This window comes from Symphalangus syndactylus, chromosome 11 (assembly GCF_028878055.3).
Source record: "Symphalangus syndactylus isolate Jambi chromosome 11, NHGRI_mSymSyn1-v2.1_pri, whole genome shotgun sequence".
Lineage (NCBI taxonomy): Eukaryota > Metazoa > Chordata > Mammalia > Primates > Hylobatidae > Symphalangus > Symphalangus syndactylus.
The window spans coordinates 131,101,714-131,119,132 of record NC_072433.2 but is presented as its reverse complement, the minus strand read 5'-3'; the positions used below and the strand labels follow the sequence as shown (position 1 = coordinate 131,119,132).

Genomic DNA, 17,419 nt, shown 5'->3' with positions numbered 1-17,419 from the left:
GAAGCTGTCCGGAACCCCACCCCCGGCTCTTGACTAGGGCTGTTTCCGGCGGGCGCCCAGGGCAGGTGAAGGGACACCAAAGCTGGCGCCCGCCGCGGGAGATCCTGACAGCGCCAGGTGCACGCCCACGGGCGGGGAGAGGCCGGGGTGGGGGCGGGGCCTGTTCGCGGGCCGGGGCGGGGCCGGCGCTCAGCCTCTCTCGGCCTTGCCAATCCGCGGGCTCTTTGCGACCGCGGTGTCCGCCCCCGCCGCCCGCAGACAGCGCCTATAGGCTATCTACCGCGTTCCTATAGGCTGGCGTAGGCCGTCTTCCGGCCGGGGCGGGCTCCCGCCGTGGCGGGAAAACGGCGGCCGCGGCGTCTTCTCTGGGACGCTGAGGGGCCGGAGGAGGCCGTGAGGCTCTGGTCTGCCGCTCGCGCCGCCATGGACGCGGCCGAGGTCGAGTTTCTTGCCGAGAAGGAGCTGGTTACCATTATCCCCAACTTCAGTCTGGACAAGATCTACCTCATCGGGGTGAGGCCCGGGCCCACCACAGGGAGGGGAGGCGGGGCTGGGCGCGTCCGGGGCTCCCGCGTGGCCTTCAGAGCCGGGGTCGCGGGCTCGCCCTGCTCCCGCATTTGCGGAGGCCACCACTCGGTGCTTGACTCGCTCACCGCCGTTCCCGCTTCTCGGATGAGGAAAGCGAGGCTGCCCTCTTTGCCAGTGCCCCGAACGCCCGGGTTTACAGGGTTTTTTTTGGTTTGTTTTTTTGGTTTTTGAGACAGAGTCGCACTCTGTCACCCAGGCTGGAGTGCAGTGGTGCCATCTCGACTCACTGCAGCCTCCGCCTCTCGGATTCAAGCGATTCTCCTACCTCAGCCTCCCGAGTAGCCGGGGTTACAGGTGCATGCCAGCACGCCCAGCTCATTTTTGTATTTTTGGTAGAGACGGGATTTCACCATGTTGGCCAGGCTGGTCTCGAACTCCTGACCTCATGAGCCACCCGCCTTGGCCTCCCAAAGTGTTGGGATGACAGGCGGGAGCCACTGCACCCGGCTTATTTATCTGGTAGAGATGGGGCTGGCCTCGAACTCCTGGGCTCCCCCAGGCGATTCTCCCACCTCGGCCTCCCAAAGTCCTGGGATTATGGGCAAGAGTCGGCTTTGCCTCTGTTTTTGTCTTTATTTTTGAGATGGAGTTTCGCTCTGTCGCCCAGGCTGGAGTGCAGTGGCGCGATCTCGGCTCACTGCAGCCTCCGCCTCCCGGGTTCAGGTGATTGTCCTGCCTCAGCCTCCCGAGTAGCTGGATTGTGAGTCACAGCGCCCGCCCGGCTTTGCGTTTTAAGTATAAGGGAGGCGCCTCGGCGTTGGGAGTCCTGGAGAAGGAGGGCAGGCTCTGTACCTGCCCAGACCCACCTCCCCGCACCCCAGGACCCCACCATTGGGTGTGTGAAACCTGTTCTGGAGTTGGAGGGTGCAGGCGGGAGAGGGAGCGCCCCCCACCAACTCAGCGGGGACTTGCATCCCGTCCGCGGAAAGGCCAGAAGGACTGCGCCCCACGCTCGCAGGTGTTTCCGAGCCGCTTAGGAGGTGCTTTGTTCTGAGTCTGGTAACAGGTTTTTATTATTTGCATTTGGGCTTCAGCCTCGGCAATGCCTTGCCTCTTATTTGATAGCAGTGACGCACAGTTATGCTTTTTTTGTTCTTTTTTAATCTTACGGGGGAATTGTTTTACTTTTCGCAGGGGGACCTGGGGCCTTTTAACCCTGGTTTACCAGTGGAAGTGCCCCTGTGGCTGGCGATTAACCTGAAACAAAGACAGAAATGTCGCCTGCTCCCTCCGGAGTGGATGGACGTAGGTAAGGATGTGGTGGAGACTGGTTGACGCGTGGGTCGGGCTGGGCTTGGGGTGACGCCCTGTCCCACGGGGTGGAGGCATGGGGCCTCCTTCTTGACTAGGTTCGTGCTCCCTCTGTTCCATTATCCACTCATCAGCTGAAAGGAATACTTCCAGATTCACCTCTCAGCAGAGCCTGCTAACCACTGTTACTAATGTCATGTTACGTTTTGGTGTGTGTGAAAATAGTAGTTTATTTTTTGAGACGGGTCTGATTCCCATCACCCAGGCTGGAGAGCAAAGGTGCAATCTCGGCTCACTGCAGCCTTCACCTCCTGGGTTCAAGTGATCCTCCCGCCTCAGCTTCCCAAGTAGCTGGGACCACTGGTGTTTGCCACCAGACCCTGCTAATTTTTGCGTTTTTGTGGAGATGGGGTCTTGCCATGTTGCCCAGGCTGGTCCCAAATCCCTGGGGTCAAGCAATCTGGCCGATCTGCTGGGATTACAGGCGTGAGCCACTGTGCCCAGCCTATATTTTAATGTAAGATACTTCAATTTGCTTTAAAATGAATATATGGGCTGGGCGCGGTGGCTCACGCCTGTAATCCCAGCACTTGGGAGGTTGAGGTGGGTGGATCATGAGGTCAGGAGATCAAGACCATCCTGGCTAACACGGTGAAACCCCTTCTCTACTAAAAATATAAAATATTAGCTGGGCATGGTGGCAGGCGCCTGTAGTCCCAGCTACTCCGGAGGCTGAGGCAGGAGAATGGTGTGAACCCGGGAGGCGGAGCTTGCAGTGAGCCGAGATCGCGCCACTGCACTCCAGCCTGGGAGACAGAGCAAGACTCCGTCTCAAAAAAAAAAATAAGTAAAATAAATATATGACCTTAAATAAGCATTAGTTTTAAAATTTAAAAAATAAGTATAGATTAGCATGTTGAGAAGCAGTTATAGAGAATGCATGAAAATAATATATCACGATACGGTTGAATATTATTCAGCTATAAAAAGAAATGCAGTTCTGATAAATGCTACTGCGTGGATGAACCTGAAACATCTTAAACATCTTTTTTTATTATTATTTATTTTATTTTTCTGAGACGGAGTCTTGCTCTGTCCTCCAGGCTGGAGTGCAGTGGTGCAATCTCGGCTCGTTGCAAGCTCCGCCTCCCCAGTTCCCAGCATTCTCCTGCCTCAGCCTCCCAAGTAGCTGGGACTACAGCCAACACGTCCGGCTAATTTTTTGTATTTTTAGTAGAGACGGGGTTTCACCGTGTTAGCCAGGGTGGTCTCGATCTCCTGACCTCGTGATCCGCCCGCCTCGACCTCCCAAAGTGCTGGGATTACAGGCTTGAGTCACCACGCCCGGCCTTAAACATCTTGCTGAATGAAAGAAACCAGGCCCAGAAGACCTCACACTGTATCATTCCATTTCTGTCAACTGTCCAGAATAAGCAAATCAGTAGAGACAATGTAGACTAGTAGTTGCTTAAGTACGGGGGTCTTGCTTTGGGTGATGGAGGGATTGTAGAGTTTCTTTTTGACATGATGGAAATTGGGATTGACTGAGGTAATGGTTGCCCAAGTCTGAATAAACTAAACACCATTGACTTGTATGCTTTGTTTTAATAGCCCACAAGTGCTACTAAAGCTTGTATACTTTTTTTTTTTTTGAGATGGAGTCTCGCTCTGTCGTCCAGGCTAGAGTGCAGTGGCGCGATCTCGGCTCACTGCAAGCTCCACCTCCTGGGTTCACGTGATTTTCCTGCCTCAGCCTCCCAAGTAGCTGGGACTACACGCGCCCCCCACCACACCCAGCTAATTTTCTTTTTGTATTTTTAGTAGAGACAGGGTTTCATCGTGTTAGCCAGGATGGTCTCAATCTCCTGACCTCGTGATCCGCCCGCCTCAAAACTTTTATGCTTTAAATGGCTGAATTGTATGATATATTAGTTATGCTTCAATAAAGCTGCTAGAAAAAACCGAAACAACGCACCAGAGATGCAGACAGCCTTTATTCTGAGCCTTTGCAATCTTTTTCCTCTCTTGGAGATATGAGTAGCTCATTAAAGAAAAAGAAATCTTAGTTTTTTTTCTTGTGTGTGTGTGTGGGAGAGGGGTATGGTCATACATGTAGAATTTGAAAAGACCCTGAGTGATATTTTTTTTCTTTTTGTGGAGATGGGGTCTCAGCCGTGAGTGATTTTGACTGCCCCCTCCTTACTGGGAGTTATTGGGGGTACCTACCTCCCAGAAGCAAGAACTCATTGAGCCAGCCACTCTGAGGTCCATTTAAGACAGACTGCTTGGTGTCTTCCCCTTGCTCCCTGTCCTAAAGTGGCAAGTGACTTGGGTAGTCCTGAAACATAATGGGAAACCCCAGTTCCTCTGCTTTGAGAGGCTTTTTTTTTTTTTTTTTTTGAGAAAGGGTCTTGCTCTGTCACCCAGGCTGGGCTGTAGTGGTGCAATCATAGCTCACTACAGCCTTGACTTCCCAGCCTCAAGTCATCCTCCTGCTTCAGCTTCCTGAGTAGCTGGGAGTACAGGTGTGCACCACCATGCTCAACTAATTTTTTGATTTTTTTTTTTTTTTTTTTTAGTGGAGATGGGGGTCTTGCTATGTTGCCCAGGCTGGTCTGAAACTCCTGGGCTCCAGTGATCCTGTCAGAGTTCTGGGATTACAGATGTGGGTTGTTCCCCTGGGCGGAAGGCTTTTGTAGTGGAGAGACCCAGCAGGCCTGGCTCTGTTAGTGTAGCAACCTCTCCAGGTCCCTTGTTTAAAATCAGTCTCTGGCAATTTTGTCCCATCTAGACCCGAAGTGATACACGGCAAGGGCCTGTTTTATCGCAGGCTAGAGTCAGACGGTGTGTAGAGTTCCCCTTGTGCTTTTTACCTGGGCTGGAGCTGTACTGTGGGAACAGTGAGGCACCTTAACCAGTCTATAGACCCTACCCAACAGCCTGCTGCCTCCTGACTTCTGCCCCACAGATAAGTTCTGCCTTTTCTGGGCTGGGCGTGGTGGCTCATGCCTGTAATCCCAGCACTTTGGGAGGGCGAGATGGGTGGATCACCTGAGGTCAGGAGTTCAAGACCAGCCTGGCCAACAAGGTGAAACTCGGTCTCTACTAAAAAATAAAAAAGTTAGCTGATCGTGGTGGCAAGCGCTTGTAATCCCAGCTACTTGGGAGGCTGAGGCAGGGAGAATTGCTTGAACCTGGGAGGCGGAAGTTGCAGTGAGCCCAGATGACGCCACTGCACTCCAGCCTGGGAGACACAGTGAGACTCCGTCTCAGGGGAAAAAAAAAAAAGTTATGCCTGTTCGGGGACTTGATGTAAATGGAATAATGTAGTATGTCGTTTTTTGTTTCTGACTTCTCTTATCCAACACTGTTTTTGAGATTCACCTGTTTACGTTCTTGATACTGGGACACAGAGCTCAGCTCCCAAGCCCTTTCTCCACTACCTAACCTCATATCCACACCACCTCGTTATGTTCTTCCATTGCTGGGCACTCTCCATACTGCATACTTGTTCACCGATTCTTCTGTTGGTAGATATTTGGGATTCCCATTTTTGGCTTTGAAAAAAAATTTAGAGACAGGGATTTCTCTGTTGCCCAGGCTGGATTGCAGTGGTTATTCATAGGTGTGATCATAGTGCATTGCAGCCTCCAACTCCTGGGCTCAAGCGATCCTCCCATCTCAGCCTCCCTAGTAGCTGGGACTACAGGTGTGCACCAGTGTGCCCAGCTCATTTTTGGCTTTTGAGACGGAGTCTTGCTCTGATGTCCAGGCTGGAGTGCAGTGGCGTGATCATGGCTCACTGCAGCCTCCACCTCCTGGGCTCAAGCGATCTTCCCACTTCTGCTTCTTGAGTAGCTGGGAATACAGGTGTATACCATCACATTCAGCTAATTTTTATAGAGACAGGGCCTCACTTTGTTGCTCAGACTGGTTTTGAACTCCTGGGCTCCCACCTCGGTCTCCCAAAGTGCTGGGATTACAGGTGTGAGCCACTGTGCCTGGCTCATTTTTGGCTATTCTTAATAAGGCTTTTGTGAATATTCTTGTCCAAGTCTTTTCATGGATATGTTTTTTTCCCGTGGATAAATAAATACCTAGAATGATGGACTTGCTGGATCTTAGGGATATTGCTTAACTTTGTAATAAACGGCCACCTGGTCCTTCAAAGCAGCTGAGCCTTTATCCTACAAGAAATATGAGTTCCCATTGTTCCATGTCCTGGCCAAAAATTTTGATTGTATCTTTTTTATTTGCTAGAAAGTTGGACCGGAGGTGTTTCATAAGCTGATTCAGATGTTAATGAAAGGATCACTCTGCTGTGTAGAGAAGGTCGGTGCGATAGGAGCAGGGAATGAATCCAGGCAAGCACCGAGAGTGGCCTCTAGCTGATGGAGGTGGGAGATGTGGGCGTCTAGGTGTGTTTTGAAGGAAGCAGCAGCAGGATTGGCTGAAGTACTGGCCATGGGGTGTGAGAAGAGTGAAAGCTGACAGCCAGGCTCTTCGCTGGAGGCCCAGAAGGAGAGGGAGTTGCTGTCTCCTGAGGTGGGAGGCTGCAGGAGCAGGCTGTTGGCTGCAGTGGGTATCAGGAGTTGGGGTTTGAACTGTTGTGCTTTCTGGATATCCAGGGGGAAGTTACAGCAGCAATGAGGTTATTGAGTCAGGAGTTAGGGCTCAGGGGCTGATGGGGGTGTAAATTTGGAGGTCTTTCTGAGCATGTGGGGGTGGCATTTGGACAAGGTGGTGTGGATATGAGTTTAGGTAGTGGAGAAAGGGGTTGGGAGCTGAGCTCTGTGTCCCAGTGTCGAGAGGTCAGGAGGAATTGCCAAGAGACAAAAAGGGGAGCCTAGTGAGTTCAGAAGCAAGCTTAGAGGGGTGTCTAGGGAGGGCCTTCTTTTTAAGGCTGTATCTATTAGTGTGTTTGGGAGGATCAAGCAGGGAGGGGACAGTGATCATTCAAGAGTATGAGGGCTACTGGAGTGCCTTCCTGTGCAGGTGAGAGGAGGGTCCAGGACACCTGGAAGGCTGGTCCTCGAGTGGGTAGGAGTTACGCAGGGAGTCTGGGGGATGGGATGGCGTGTGGGTCACACTCAGCTGGGTGTCAGGTGAGAGGCGGGTGGTGGGTTGAGGCAGTGCTGGTGGCAGTGAAGAGAGGGTGAGTAGACCAAGGAATTGGGCCAGGATCGCAGGACGGCACCAAGGGCCCTGGGGATGGGTAGTTCGCCCTTTGCAATGGGACCTTGCAGTGTAGCTGTGCTCCGTGCTTGTCCCTTAGCTACATTCCACAGTCCGCACCCAGGACAGGTTTCTCTGCAGAGGGGGGAGGGCTGAGGGAGCTGGAGCATGTGTGAGAACCGTGCTGATGCTGGTGGAATTGGACACAGCTGTTTGATTCTAGACGCTGGGCTTTCACCCCTCTAGGATACCAGGCCTCCTCCCAGCTAGGGTGGCTTAACCCCCTTAGGATATTGTATCACGCCCAGGCTGGGGTGGCTTAGCCCCCCTAGGATATTGTATCACGCCCATGCTGGGGTGGCTTACCCCCCTAGGATATTGTATCACGCCCAGGCTAGGGTGGCTCTAGTTTTGTAAGTTGTTCTTGTTCCCTTCTGAATAAGGCTTAGTATAAATAAATTTAAGTCACGGACTACTTTGTTCACTTATTGCATCAAAGGTAAAATACTGACCAGGTATGGTGACTCACTCCTATAACCCCAGCACTTCGAGAAGCTGAGGCAGGACGATCACTTGAGCACAGGAGTTTGAGACCAGCCTGGGCAACATAGCGAGACCTTGTCTCTACAAAAAATAAATGGTGGCATGTGCCTGTGATCTCAGCTACTCCTTGGGAGGCTGAGGCGGGAGAACTGCTTGAGCCCAGGAGGTTGAAGCTGCAGTGAGCTGTGATGGTGCCACTGCACTCCAGCCTGGGCAGGAGAGAGAGACCCTCTCAAAAAAAAAAAAAAAAAAAAAAAAGGCAGTAAAGGTGAAGTACTTTGCTGTTTCCCTAAAAAAGAAAAAAACAAAAACAAAACACAACCAATATCAAACTTTTGAATTCTAACATTCTTTTTAGGAATATGTTCTGCAGGCCAAAGCAGCGACAAAAATTTACCTTTCTTTTGGAGAGAAAGTTTCAAGGAGGAGGCCTCAAATCATCTAGTTAATGATACAAATGTTATCCCAAAATGTTTTTTCATGTATTTGCTACTTGATAATGTATTTGCCAGATAATATAGACACTTGGTAAATTTGGAAGTTTTAGTAAGTATCTTGGTTATAATGATGGTAAAATGTATTAACTTCTAAATTTCAGAAAAGTTGGAGAAGATGAGGGATCATGAACGAAAGGAAGAAACTTTTACCCCAATGCCCAGCCCTTACTACATGGAACTTACCAAGCTCTTGTTAAATCAGTAAGTAGATCTCACCTCTTAGAGGCCACACCCAAGACTGGACTCGCCATGCCCTTCCCCTAACCCTCGTCCTTCCTCTCCGCTTCCCTGCTTATTGCCTCAGTAAGTGGCAGCACTGGCCACCCTGTTTCTCAGGTCAGTGACCACGAGGTCATCTGTGTACACACACACCTGCCAGGTGCACTCTGTCTCTGTGTGTCTTTCTCTCTGTTCTTTCCCTTTCTCTGCTCTCATTTTTCCTTTTCTCCACCTCCCGGTAAAGCCCTTGCCTCTTTTTGTTCTGCCTCACATCACTCGACATTGGACCCCGGTGTGAGCCACCAGCATCTCACAAAATCGGCAGTAGCCATTCTTTGCCACGTATGTGTTTTATTTAGAACAGCTTTACTCCTGTTTCTCCTTGGAGTACGTGGATTTGAGTTTTTTTTGTGTCTTTCGCAGGAAAGGCCAGAGGGCTTACATTTGCCTCTGCCCTTGGATTACAGGAAAGCCCACTTCCTGGTAAAATCATGCTGTAGTAACCCTGTAGCTCGTTTGCCTTCATCCATACTGGCTCCTATCAGCTTTCCATTCATTCTTCACATCTCAGCCAGAGTGGCCTCTGAAAGGCAGAACTGCCATGTGACTCCTTGCTTAAAATCCTCAGTCTTCCCTCTAATCTACCTGAGCATGGTGTTCAAACAGTGTACAGCCCGGTGCGTGCTCCTCCTCCCTCTTTCACCCTCTCTACAGCTCTTTCCTCTGCTTCTGGAGGGCTCAGGCTCACACTGGCCCTTGTCACTTCTTCAAGCGTTCTGACTTTGCATATAGTGTTCTCTGCCCTGTAAGTCTGTCCTTTCCCTGCCCCTGCTCACCTCTGCTGGTTAGCATAACATGTCTCTTCTGGGTTCAGCACACATGTACTCTTGGCAGCTCTACACGTTGCTATGGCATTTGCCAGTTGTAATTTTCTTGTTTGTCTGGCTGTGCCATCACATGTACCCATTCTAAATGGGCAGGGGATGGGTCTCGTATGCATATGTCCCCAGTGAGATGCCTGGGGCTCATGTTTGTTGAGTGAAAGTGAAACTAGTAAAGAAGGCAGACAAGGGTGGATAATTTTGCTTGGGAGATACTTAGAATGTCATTTGTACAATTTCAAGCTTCTGAAGCTCCCCGGGCATCCTTTAACTGGGTTGAAGAGCAGAACTAGAAGAAAAACTTGGGACAGTAGTACTACTGCATGGTACAGAGCAGCAGGAAAGGCTGGGGGCCCACTGAATGGCACTGCTGAATTTAAAGGAAAACTTGGGGACACAACATGGGCTTGTGCTTAGGCTGAGATGAGGCTGCAGTCAGCCCACGAATTTCATAAAAAGCTGGGAAGCAGCAGTGGCGTTTGTCCCATAGGCCTGGTTCCTCGTGTGGTGCGGGAGAGATGTGGGCCTGGGAGCCCATAGTGAATCTTCAGTGTGACCAATGCTCTTGACAGTCTATCAGAGCACAGTAAGACCAGGTGGTGCCAGAGAGGGCTCACAGAGGTTTGCTGGGAGTGCAGACTTGTAGGAGGTGGATGGCAGGGAGAGGGCAGTGAGGCAGAAGCAGCTGATGTGCTCAGAGTGTGAAGGACCTGGGGTAGCCGGGCAGGCAGAGGTATGTGAGCATGTGTAGTACATTGGCGGGAGCAGGGCAGTGGAGGCATAGGTTCTGCTGCAGTGGCCAGCCCCTGGGAGGGGCATGTGGCCTCAGAGGGACCTGAGAGAGACTGCAGTGGTGGTGGGGATGGTAGCTGGAAGGGCGAGGATCTATAAACAGGCTAGGTAACAATTTGGCGTTAGCTAGGTGAGGGGGCCTATTCATTTTTTGTTTTTGAAGTTCAGTATATTATGTATGTAGTTTTTATCAAAAACCTTGTTTTAAAATTAAGTCTCTTAACCGAATGAATTATACGTTTGTTCTGCAGTTCAGTTGACGAGGAGTTGGGGTCCTTTGTCCTTTAACCTGCTATTCAGAGCACAAGATCTAAATGTTTGGGTTTATAAATAAAACTCACTACATAAATTTTGTACCAGTGGTTTGCCACTTACTAATCAGGAGTTAATTGTAGCATATGGAGAGAACGTCTAGCGTAACCTGTAATGCCTAGTGATGAACAGTATTTGCTTCTGCTTTTATCTTGTAGTTTTTCTTCAAAGGTTAGTTTAAAATACTTCACAAAGGGAGCCTCGACTTTGTGAAAGCCTTCCTGCATCCCTTGCTGACTTTGAGCTTCTAGCCAGAATTTTGCTATGTGCAGGTGTGCTTACCGTATACTAATTTGCAGTTTCTTCTGTGATTTTTGAAACTTGTTTTTGTCTTCTCTGAAGAGCAGGAGAGTCCCTTCCCTTCAGGGCTTTTGTGAGGATAGAAACGCCAGGTAAAGTGCTGAGCCCAGTAGCTGGCATGGAGCTGGCGTTGTCCTTCTCTAGGCTGTGAGGCCTGCTGGGGAATAGGGAGATCTGCTCAACACTCTGTAACTAAGGAGCGGTAGAACTCCACCTTTGAGCCAGCCCTGGAAACTGATGCCTTGTAGATGGAGGTTATGCAGCACGGAACGCTGTTATCCTGAGACAGAGGGCTCTGACTTAGAGCTGATTCTCTACTAATTTTCTTAGGTAAACAGCAGTCCTGTTCAGCAGCCTGCCATGGGATCGTTAATGTGAGCAAAAGAAACTCCATGTGGATCACTGCCGCACGAAACTTAACTGCTACAAATCTTTACATCCTAAAGTTAAAAACAAAGCAAAACAGACTTTCTGAGTCTGGAATAGCCAGAGTATTTTGCCTGAAAAGAGCCACTCCATCCAGCATTGCCTCAGCTTATTGAGTGTTCCCTGACTGACTTCACCCCTTGCCCCTTTAGTGCTTCTGACAACATCCCGAAGGCAGATGAAATCCGGACCCTGGTCAAGGATATGTGGGACACTCGTATAGCCAAACTCCGAGTGTCTGCTGACAGCTTTGTGCGACAGCAGGAGGCACATGCCAAGGTAGGTGCCGCCTTGCCTGGGTGCTGGTGGCCTTGATGCCGCATAATTTCACATGGCGTCCTGTCTGCTGAGGCTGTTACAGGCAGGCGTTACTCGCTGTGCTTTTTTAAGAAGTTCATTGGTTTCTTATTTTTATTCGATAGAGTTTACCTTTTTCTCAAAATCAAAAACTCCTTGGCCAACTCGGTCTGTTTTCTTGTTTTAGCTGGATAACTTGACCTTGATGGAGATCAACACCAGCAGGACTTTCCTTACAGAAGCGCTCAACCACATGTACAAACTCCGCACGAACCTCCAGCCTTTGGAGAGTACTCAGTCTCAGGACTTCTAGAGAAAGGCCTGGTGCAGACGGCTTGCTGGGGGATGTGAGTGCTCAGGACGTGATGAGGTACTCGTGGTTCTGGAGCTCTAGAAACACTTCTGATGCATGAAAAATGGTGATGGTGCAAGCAATGGATTCAGGACATTGTTGGAGAAACAACAAGTTTGTGATTAGTCCTTAAAGCTTAGCTCCCTAGGACATTCTTCAATTCCACATCTGTTTCTAGAAACCAGCCTTCCCCCCTCCCAGCCTTTTGAGAAATAAAAAAGCTTTAGGCAAATAAGTTATTCTCCGTAGCAGAGCCAGTTGGGTCTCCTGCATGGAAACTGTCACACTTGGGCAAGTGTTCAGTGACTGGTAGGTGTAGATATAGCAGGAGTGGCCATGTGGTCCAGTTTTCTTCCCCCTTCTTGATCCTGATTTCTTGGGCTGAATTTAGACTCTCCCACAGAGGTGGCTCACAGAGAAGGATGGCAGATGGTGTAGCTAGCAATGCTGACCAGTGCTGATCCTCTAAGCCCTGATCCACAATAAAAATGGACCCAACTCAACTCTGACTCTTTAGGCTTTTGTCCTGCCTAACTACCAAGTAAAAGGACTGCGCCTGTGGCTGAGATGACTCAGTAAATGAAACCGAGGCACACAGCAGTCAACTGGAAACTGCAGACCAACACCTGTGGTGTCTCCTTCTCTTGGCTACTTCTAGCTCAGGTTTAATGAGTTGCTTATCAAGAGAGTCAGGAAAAAAACGAATGCATTGTATTGAGCATGAGTCACACTTAAGACAATGCTGGAAGAAAAGTCAGACTTTTAATGCTGCTCTTGATGGAATTAGGGAAAGATTCTTTGTTGTAGGTAACAGTGGGCTCAGGGGAAATTATTTTTTTTCTAAGAGAAAACTACTTCATTCGTAGCATTTTGGAATTGTTAGGTCCTTTACAGAAATTACATTACCTTGAGAGGTGAAATGATGGTCTAGCATCATGCAATGGATAGAAGGTTCTGTAACCAGCTTTAAAAAAAGCTTTAATTTTTGGCTGGGCACGTTGGCTCATGCCTGTAATCCCAGCAATTTGGGAGGCCAAGGCAGGTGGATCACAGCGTCAGGAGATTGAGACTATCCTGGCTAACATGGTGAAACCCCGTCTCTATTAAAAATACAAAAAAAAAAACTTGCTGGGTGTGTTGGCACGCGCCTATAGTCACAGCTACTCGGGAGGCTGAGGCAGGAGAATCGCTTGAACCCGAGACGCGGAGGTTGTAGTGAGCCAAGATTGTGCCATGTACTCCTGCCTGGGCAATGAGAGCAAGACTCCATCTGAAACAAAAACATTTAATTTTTAACTTTGTTTTTAGATAGGGTCTCGTTCTGTCACCCAGGCTGCAGTAGAGTGGCTTGGATTATAGCTCACTGCAGCCTCGAACTCTTGGGTTCACACAGTCCTTCCACCACAGCCTCCCAAAGCACTGGGATTGTAAGCATGAGCCGCCATGCCTGGCCAGCCTATTTTTGGCTGGACACCAGTGGGCCAAAAGCAGTGGGGTGCTGTCTGGGGAGCTCTGAGAATGTACATGTGTGACAGGCTGAGCCTAAAGAGTATCACCCAGCGTCTGCCCTCCAGTGTGTAGCGTGCTGCGCACTATCACTCCATGTTGCTGCCCATGTGTCCCCACCAGGCAGGTATTGGTGGTTATTTGGACACTGAAGGGTCAGACCTGGAAGACTGGGACCAAAAGATGTCTCCATAATTTAAGGTGCTGTTCAGAGTTGGTTCAGCTCATAGGACTTGTTCTTTCATCTCCCCCTTCCTTGGAATCCTCCTGCTTTCATCTGGGGATCTTTTAGAATGAAACCACGTGTTATTGTGGAGGGCAAGGGGTCCTAATGCCCTCCTCTTAGAGCCTGAGCCAGTCGAGGCAGCTGCATCTGTCTACATGTTTTATCTGCGGAGATGTATAGTTATTGAGCTTTTCTTTGTTTAGCCTTGTTTTATTATATCATGAAAAAGATTTTCCTCAACATGATTTAGGAAGATTTTATTTTTTGGATGTTGTCAGAAATTACAGCCATATATTCATAAATACCTAATTACTACATTCAACAAATAATATTACAATACAATTAATTCAAACAAGTACACTTAGAACAGGTTTAATTTCACAGCATCTAAACTGCCCCCAGAGTGACCGAGGCACCGGTGTTCCTCCCTCCCACCTGTGTATGGGTTTACTGTTCTAGAATTAAGCACAGGGTACATACAAAATAACACCAATTAGCATGATCTTCCTCAGGTCAAGGCAGAGTGAAGGAGTTTTTTTAGGTTAAGGACTGGATCAAAAAGTTGGGGACAGGCTACTGCAAGTAGTAAGAAAGTCCACAGCTTGGTTACTTGAAAGAATATAGAGATTGCTAAGTGGCTAATATACACTTTAAAGAGGAACAGAATTGGTTTGTGCTGACCATCTCCATCTTGTGGTGGATCCCTGGAATTTTCTACACTGTGTGAAACACATGGCTCAGGGAAAGGGGTAGTATCTGGTTTGAAATTCAGCTTAATTTTTGAGATTTGGCAGTATTATGAGCTACTTGTGGAAAATACCATTCTGCTACAAGCTGCAGATTCCCTGTGTTAGAATCCTTCGCTGCTGTAAGTGTGGGCTCCTTTTGATGCTCTCTGAATACTCTTAAGGGTGCAACCTATCAGAATGTTAGTCCCAATTCAGTGCTTTATTCCTTTAAGATTAGAATGTAGACTAAAATGTGGAAAATCCCGTCTTGGTCACTTATCTGAGACAACGGATTAGGAACATATTTTATCATGTCAGTCTGGCTCTGACTACATGAAACAAAAATAACTTGTTTCAGCGAGGAACCAGATAATTTACTTGGAAGGTATCCCTCTGCAGAGGGACAGATGGCAGCTCCCTTCCAGGTAATGTAGGAAGACGGTCCAAGGACCGAGCTGAGGGCTTTCACGTACATCCTGACACACAGGTGTCATAATCGACTCCAGAGCAGATTTGACATATTCAGTGTGAAGTAGCTGAACAAAAAACTTAAGAGATTGCATGTCAATTTTTAAGCCCAACTGAAAACAGATTTAGGTGCTACTGTGTTGAGAATAATCTGAAAGTAAGTTTTCAAAGTATGAAACTAAACTAATTGCTGGATGGGAAAACGATGACTGGGTACTGTGTCTTGTGTGGTGTGCTTTCATTTTTGAGAGACACTTCTTACCTTTTTCTTAGTTTATTCGTGTTGCCTTACTGGTTTGTATTCTGATTGTCATATTACTTCTTGAGTAAGAGTACTCAGATCACCACAAGTAGGTGGAAGGATGGGGAGACAGTGGGCAAGAAGCTCAAGGGCCAGGCAGAAGTGGGGTTTCCACTGGCAGGGGAGAAGCCAACTATTGCTAGCACAGTGACACTGCTCCCACCCTCGGCAGACCTCATGGTGTGCCACCTGTCCCCTGTGCTGTCACAGAAAATCCAACCAAGGGAGCGCCCCTTGGATGGTAAGGGATGAGCTATGTTTTTAAGTTATCGGATCTACTTTTCCCTTTAGCCAAGGCCATTACCAAAAGCATCCAGACATCTGTGATGGAGGAGGCGGCCGGAGAGCGGAAGTGCTAAGATGTGACTCTTAAGCCTTCAGACCAGAAACCTCAAGTAGGTTTTAAGTGGAGAAATCCAGTGAGATTTTGCCCTGATAGTCTGTAGCAGACTCCCTTTGAACACCTGTGGAACATGCTGACCTCCCAGTCTTTCGAGGGGAGGCCTGCAGCACAGCCCCTCGAGTTCTCTTCCACACGCTTCTGTGGAGAGGAAGGCGCTGCTGACTGCTGATTGATAATACTGGCGGTACATCTGTCTGAGTTTGCTAATAACTGGAAGATTCTTGGCAGACGTACAAAGCAAACTGTGTGGGGGCAGATAAAGCGACACGATGCCAGCTGCCAGCAAGCTGTTCTGCGCAGCAAGGGCTAGGGCCAAGGGCTCGGCCGCTGGTCACAGCAGTGAGCAGACGGCACACAGGTTAGGCACTCTGTCCTCCGCTCAGGCCTCCACCCCCCAGACCAGTGACTGGCAGGCCTGGCCTCTGGTGAGGGCCCTTGGGAGCAAGAGAGGCCTTCTTGATCTAAACACTGCCTCCATAAGCAGTAACTAGGACAAGGAGGAAGACTCACCTATTGCTTTGCCTTGGTGTGATAAGCCCAGTTTCTGACCGTTCCTGTGCTTGTCACAGTAAGTTCAAAAAGGAGGGGTTCAGCTCAGACCTTGTGGCTTTTACAAAGGTTTGCATGTAAATAAAGCCTCTGAAGTTCCTATTCTGTACCTGCTCTCAGACATCTTAGAGTTCTATCACAGAAATCATTTACTTCCTGAAAGGTTTTTAAAAGCCCCCGCCCATGTGTGCACATGACTGTCACACATAGGCTCTATAGACTACCCCCTCCTCCCTTGATAGCAATGGGTAATATTTGCTATTAATTAGCTTGTCCAGATGCTGGGGGCGGGGAGGGGGAGTGGAAGAGGTAAGCAGTAGCGCATGGCTTTCTACGGCAGCTTCTGGTGCAACTCAAACTAAAAATGAAGTGATCGCATAGGCGCCAGTGGTAAGCTCTTTTACTTTTCTTCTTAATTTTTAAAAACACTTCAATATTTTAATGTCCTGACCAGCAGCAGTACAAACACTAAAAGCAAGGTTTTTTTTTGCCCAAAAAAAAAAAAAAAAAAACCAAAAACAACAACAAACAAAACCCCCAAACAGGAAAAACAAACAAAAATCCCCCAAACCACATATTAAAAATGGCAGGCTTTTTATAACAATAAAGTAATAAAAACATACAAAACTTTGTTTTTTTAATATATATACACAGTACAAGGCTGAAGCACCTTTGACTTTTCTCTCAAAATTTACGTCTGTATGAAAACCCCACCCACTGTAGTAACAATCTGGTGGGTGTGAAGCTGTGTATACACAGAGCTCTGTACATGCTCCCCACGGAGTAATAAAAAGGTACCTTCAGTTTGTGGATTGGTTTTATCTTTAGGTAAGAGCTTTTCCAAGGAAAAGCCTTTGGGTCGCTTTGTGTGCTCCTAGGACTTGTTGCTTTGAAGAAAATTTTGCAGGAAAGTAAATGAAACAAATAAGCCCTTCTTTACTTACAATGCACCCAACCTTTTCAGCTGAAGCAAGTTTCACTCCTGGGGAGGAATGAGACTGGCCCCATCACTGCGGCAAAAGCAAACTGGGCTTGAGGCATAGTGACATGGCAACACAAGAAAGAACAGAACCAGTTTGATCCACTCATATGCACAGGGGGCTGTTAATGATCAAGTTTTAGTGTTGCTAATGGAGCCTTCATGTTCAGATTAAGAAATAATGTGGGAGAGGAAGGGCTAAAACCACCTTTAAAAAGAAAAACTATGGGCAATCCTACATTGGTTGCTCGCTGAATGACAATGGTGATTCGATTGCATTGACGTCAAGGTGAGTTCATTGTTTTTTTTCTGGAGCCTGGAATCCTTTGCTTCATGCATGGCACATTCTCATTTTGTAAGCTTCAAACCTCCCAGTGAAAAATATTAAATATTCAAGGTAATAAAATAGATAATATTTCTATACTATAGGTTCGGCCTAGTGCAAGGGAAACCGTCACCTGGGGTATCCCTTCAGGTAGCCCCTAGGCCAGTGCATTGCAGGCAAGGCAAGGCACTTTCGTAAGTGGTCCAGTTCTGCCTGGAGCCGCTCCCGTTCTGAGACCATCTTCTGTTTCTGGCTCCTCAACTCCTGGAGAGAGGGAAATTGGTGTTAAAACCAACCCGTT

At 48.4% G+C, this 17,419-nt stretch overlaps 2 protein-coding genes across 11 annotated transcripts in view; one reads left to right on the top strand and one right to left on the bottom strand.

Moving 5' to 3' along the window:
- The first annotated feature begins 279 nt into the window (after positions 1–279).
- On the top strand, positions 280–14,767 carry GINS2 (GINS complex subunit 2). The gene is made up of 5 exons (XM_055299788.2): positions 280–513; positions 1,723–1,837; positions 8,156–8,255; positions 11,137–11,263; positions 11,469–14,767. Exons 1-5 carry the CDS (start codon positions 424–426, stop codon positions 11,592–11,594), a joined length of 558 nt encoding a protein of 185 aa, XP_055155763.1. The 5' UTR covers positions 280–423; the 3' UTR covers positions 11,595–14,767.
- GSE1 (Gse1 coiled-coil protein) overlaps positions 13,608–17,419 on the bottom strand; it is a 500,278-nt gene continuing 496,466 nt past the window's right edge. For all 10 annotated transcript variants that reach the window (XM_055299775.2, XM_055299774.2, XM_055299777.2 and 7 more), the window contains one exon: positions 13,608–17,382. In XM_055299775.2, coding sequence (XP_055155750.1) covers positions 17,248–17,382 — 135 coding nt within the window. In that variant the 3' untranslated portion in view covers positions 13,608–17,247. The remainder of the gene's footprint in view (positions 17,383–17,419) is intronic.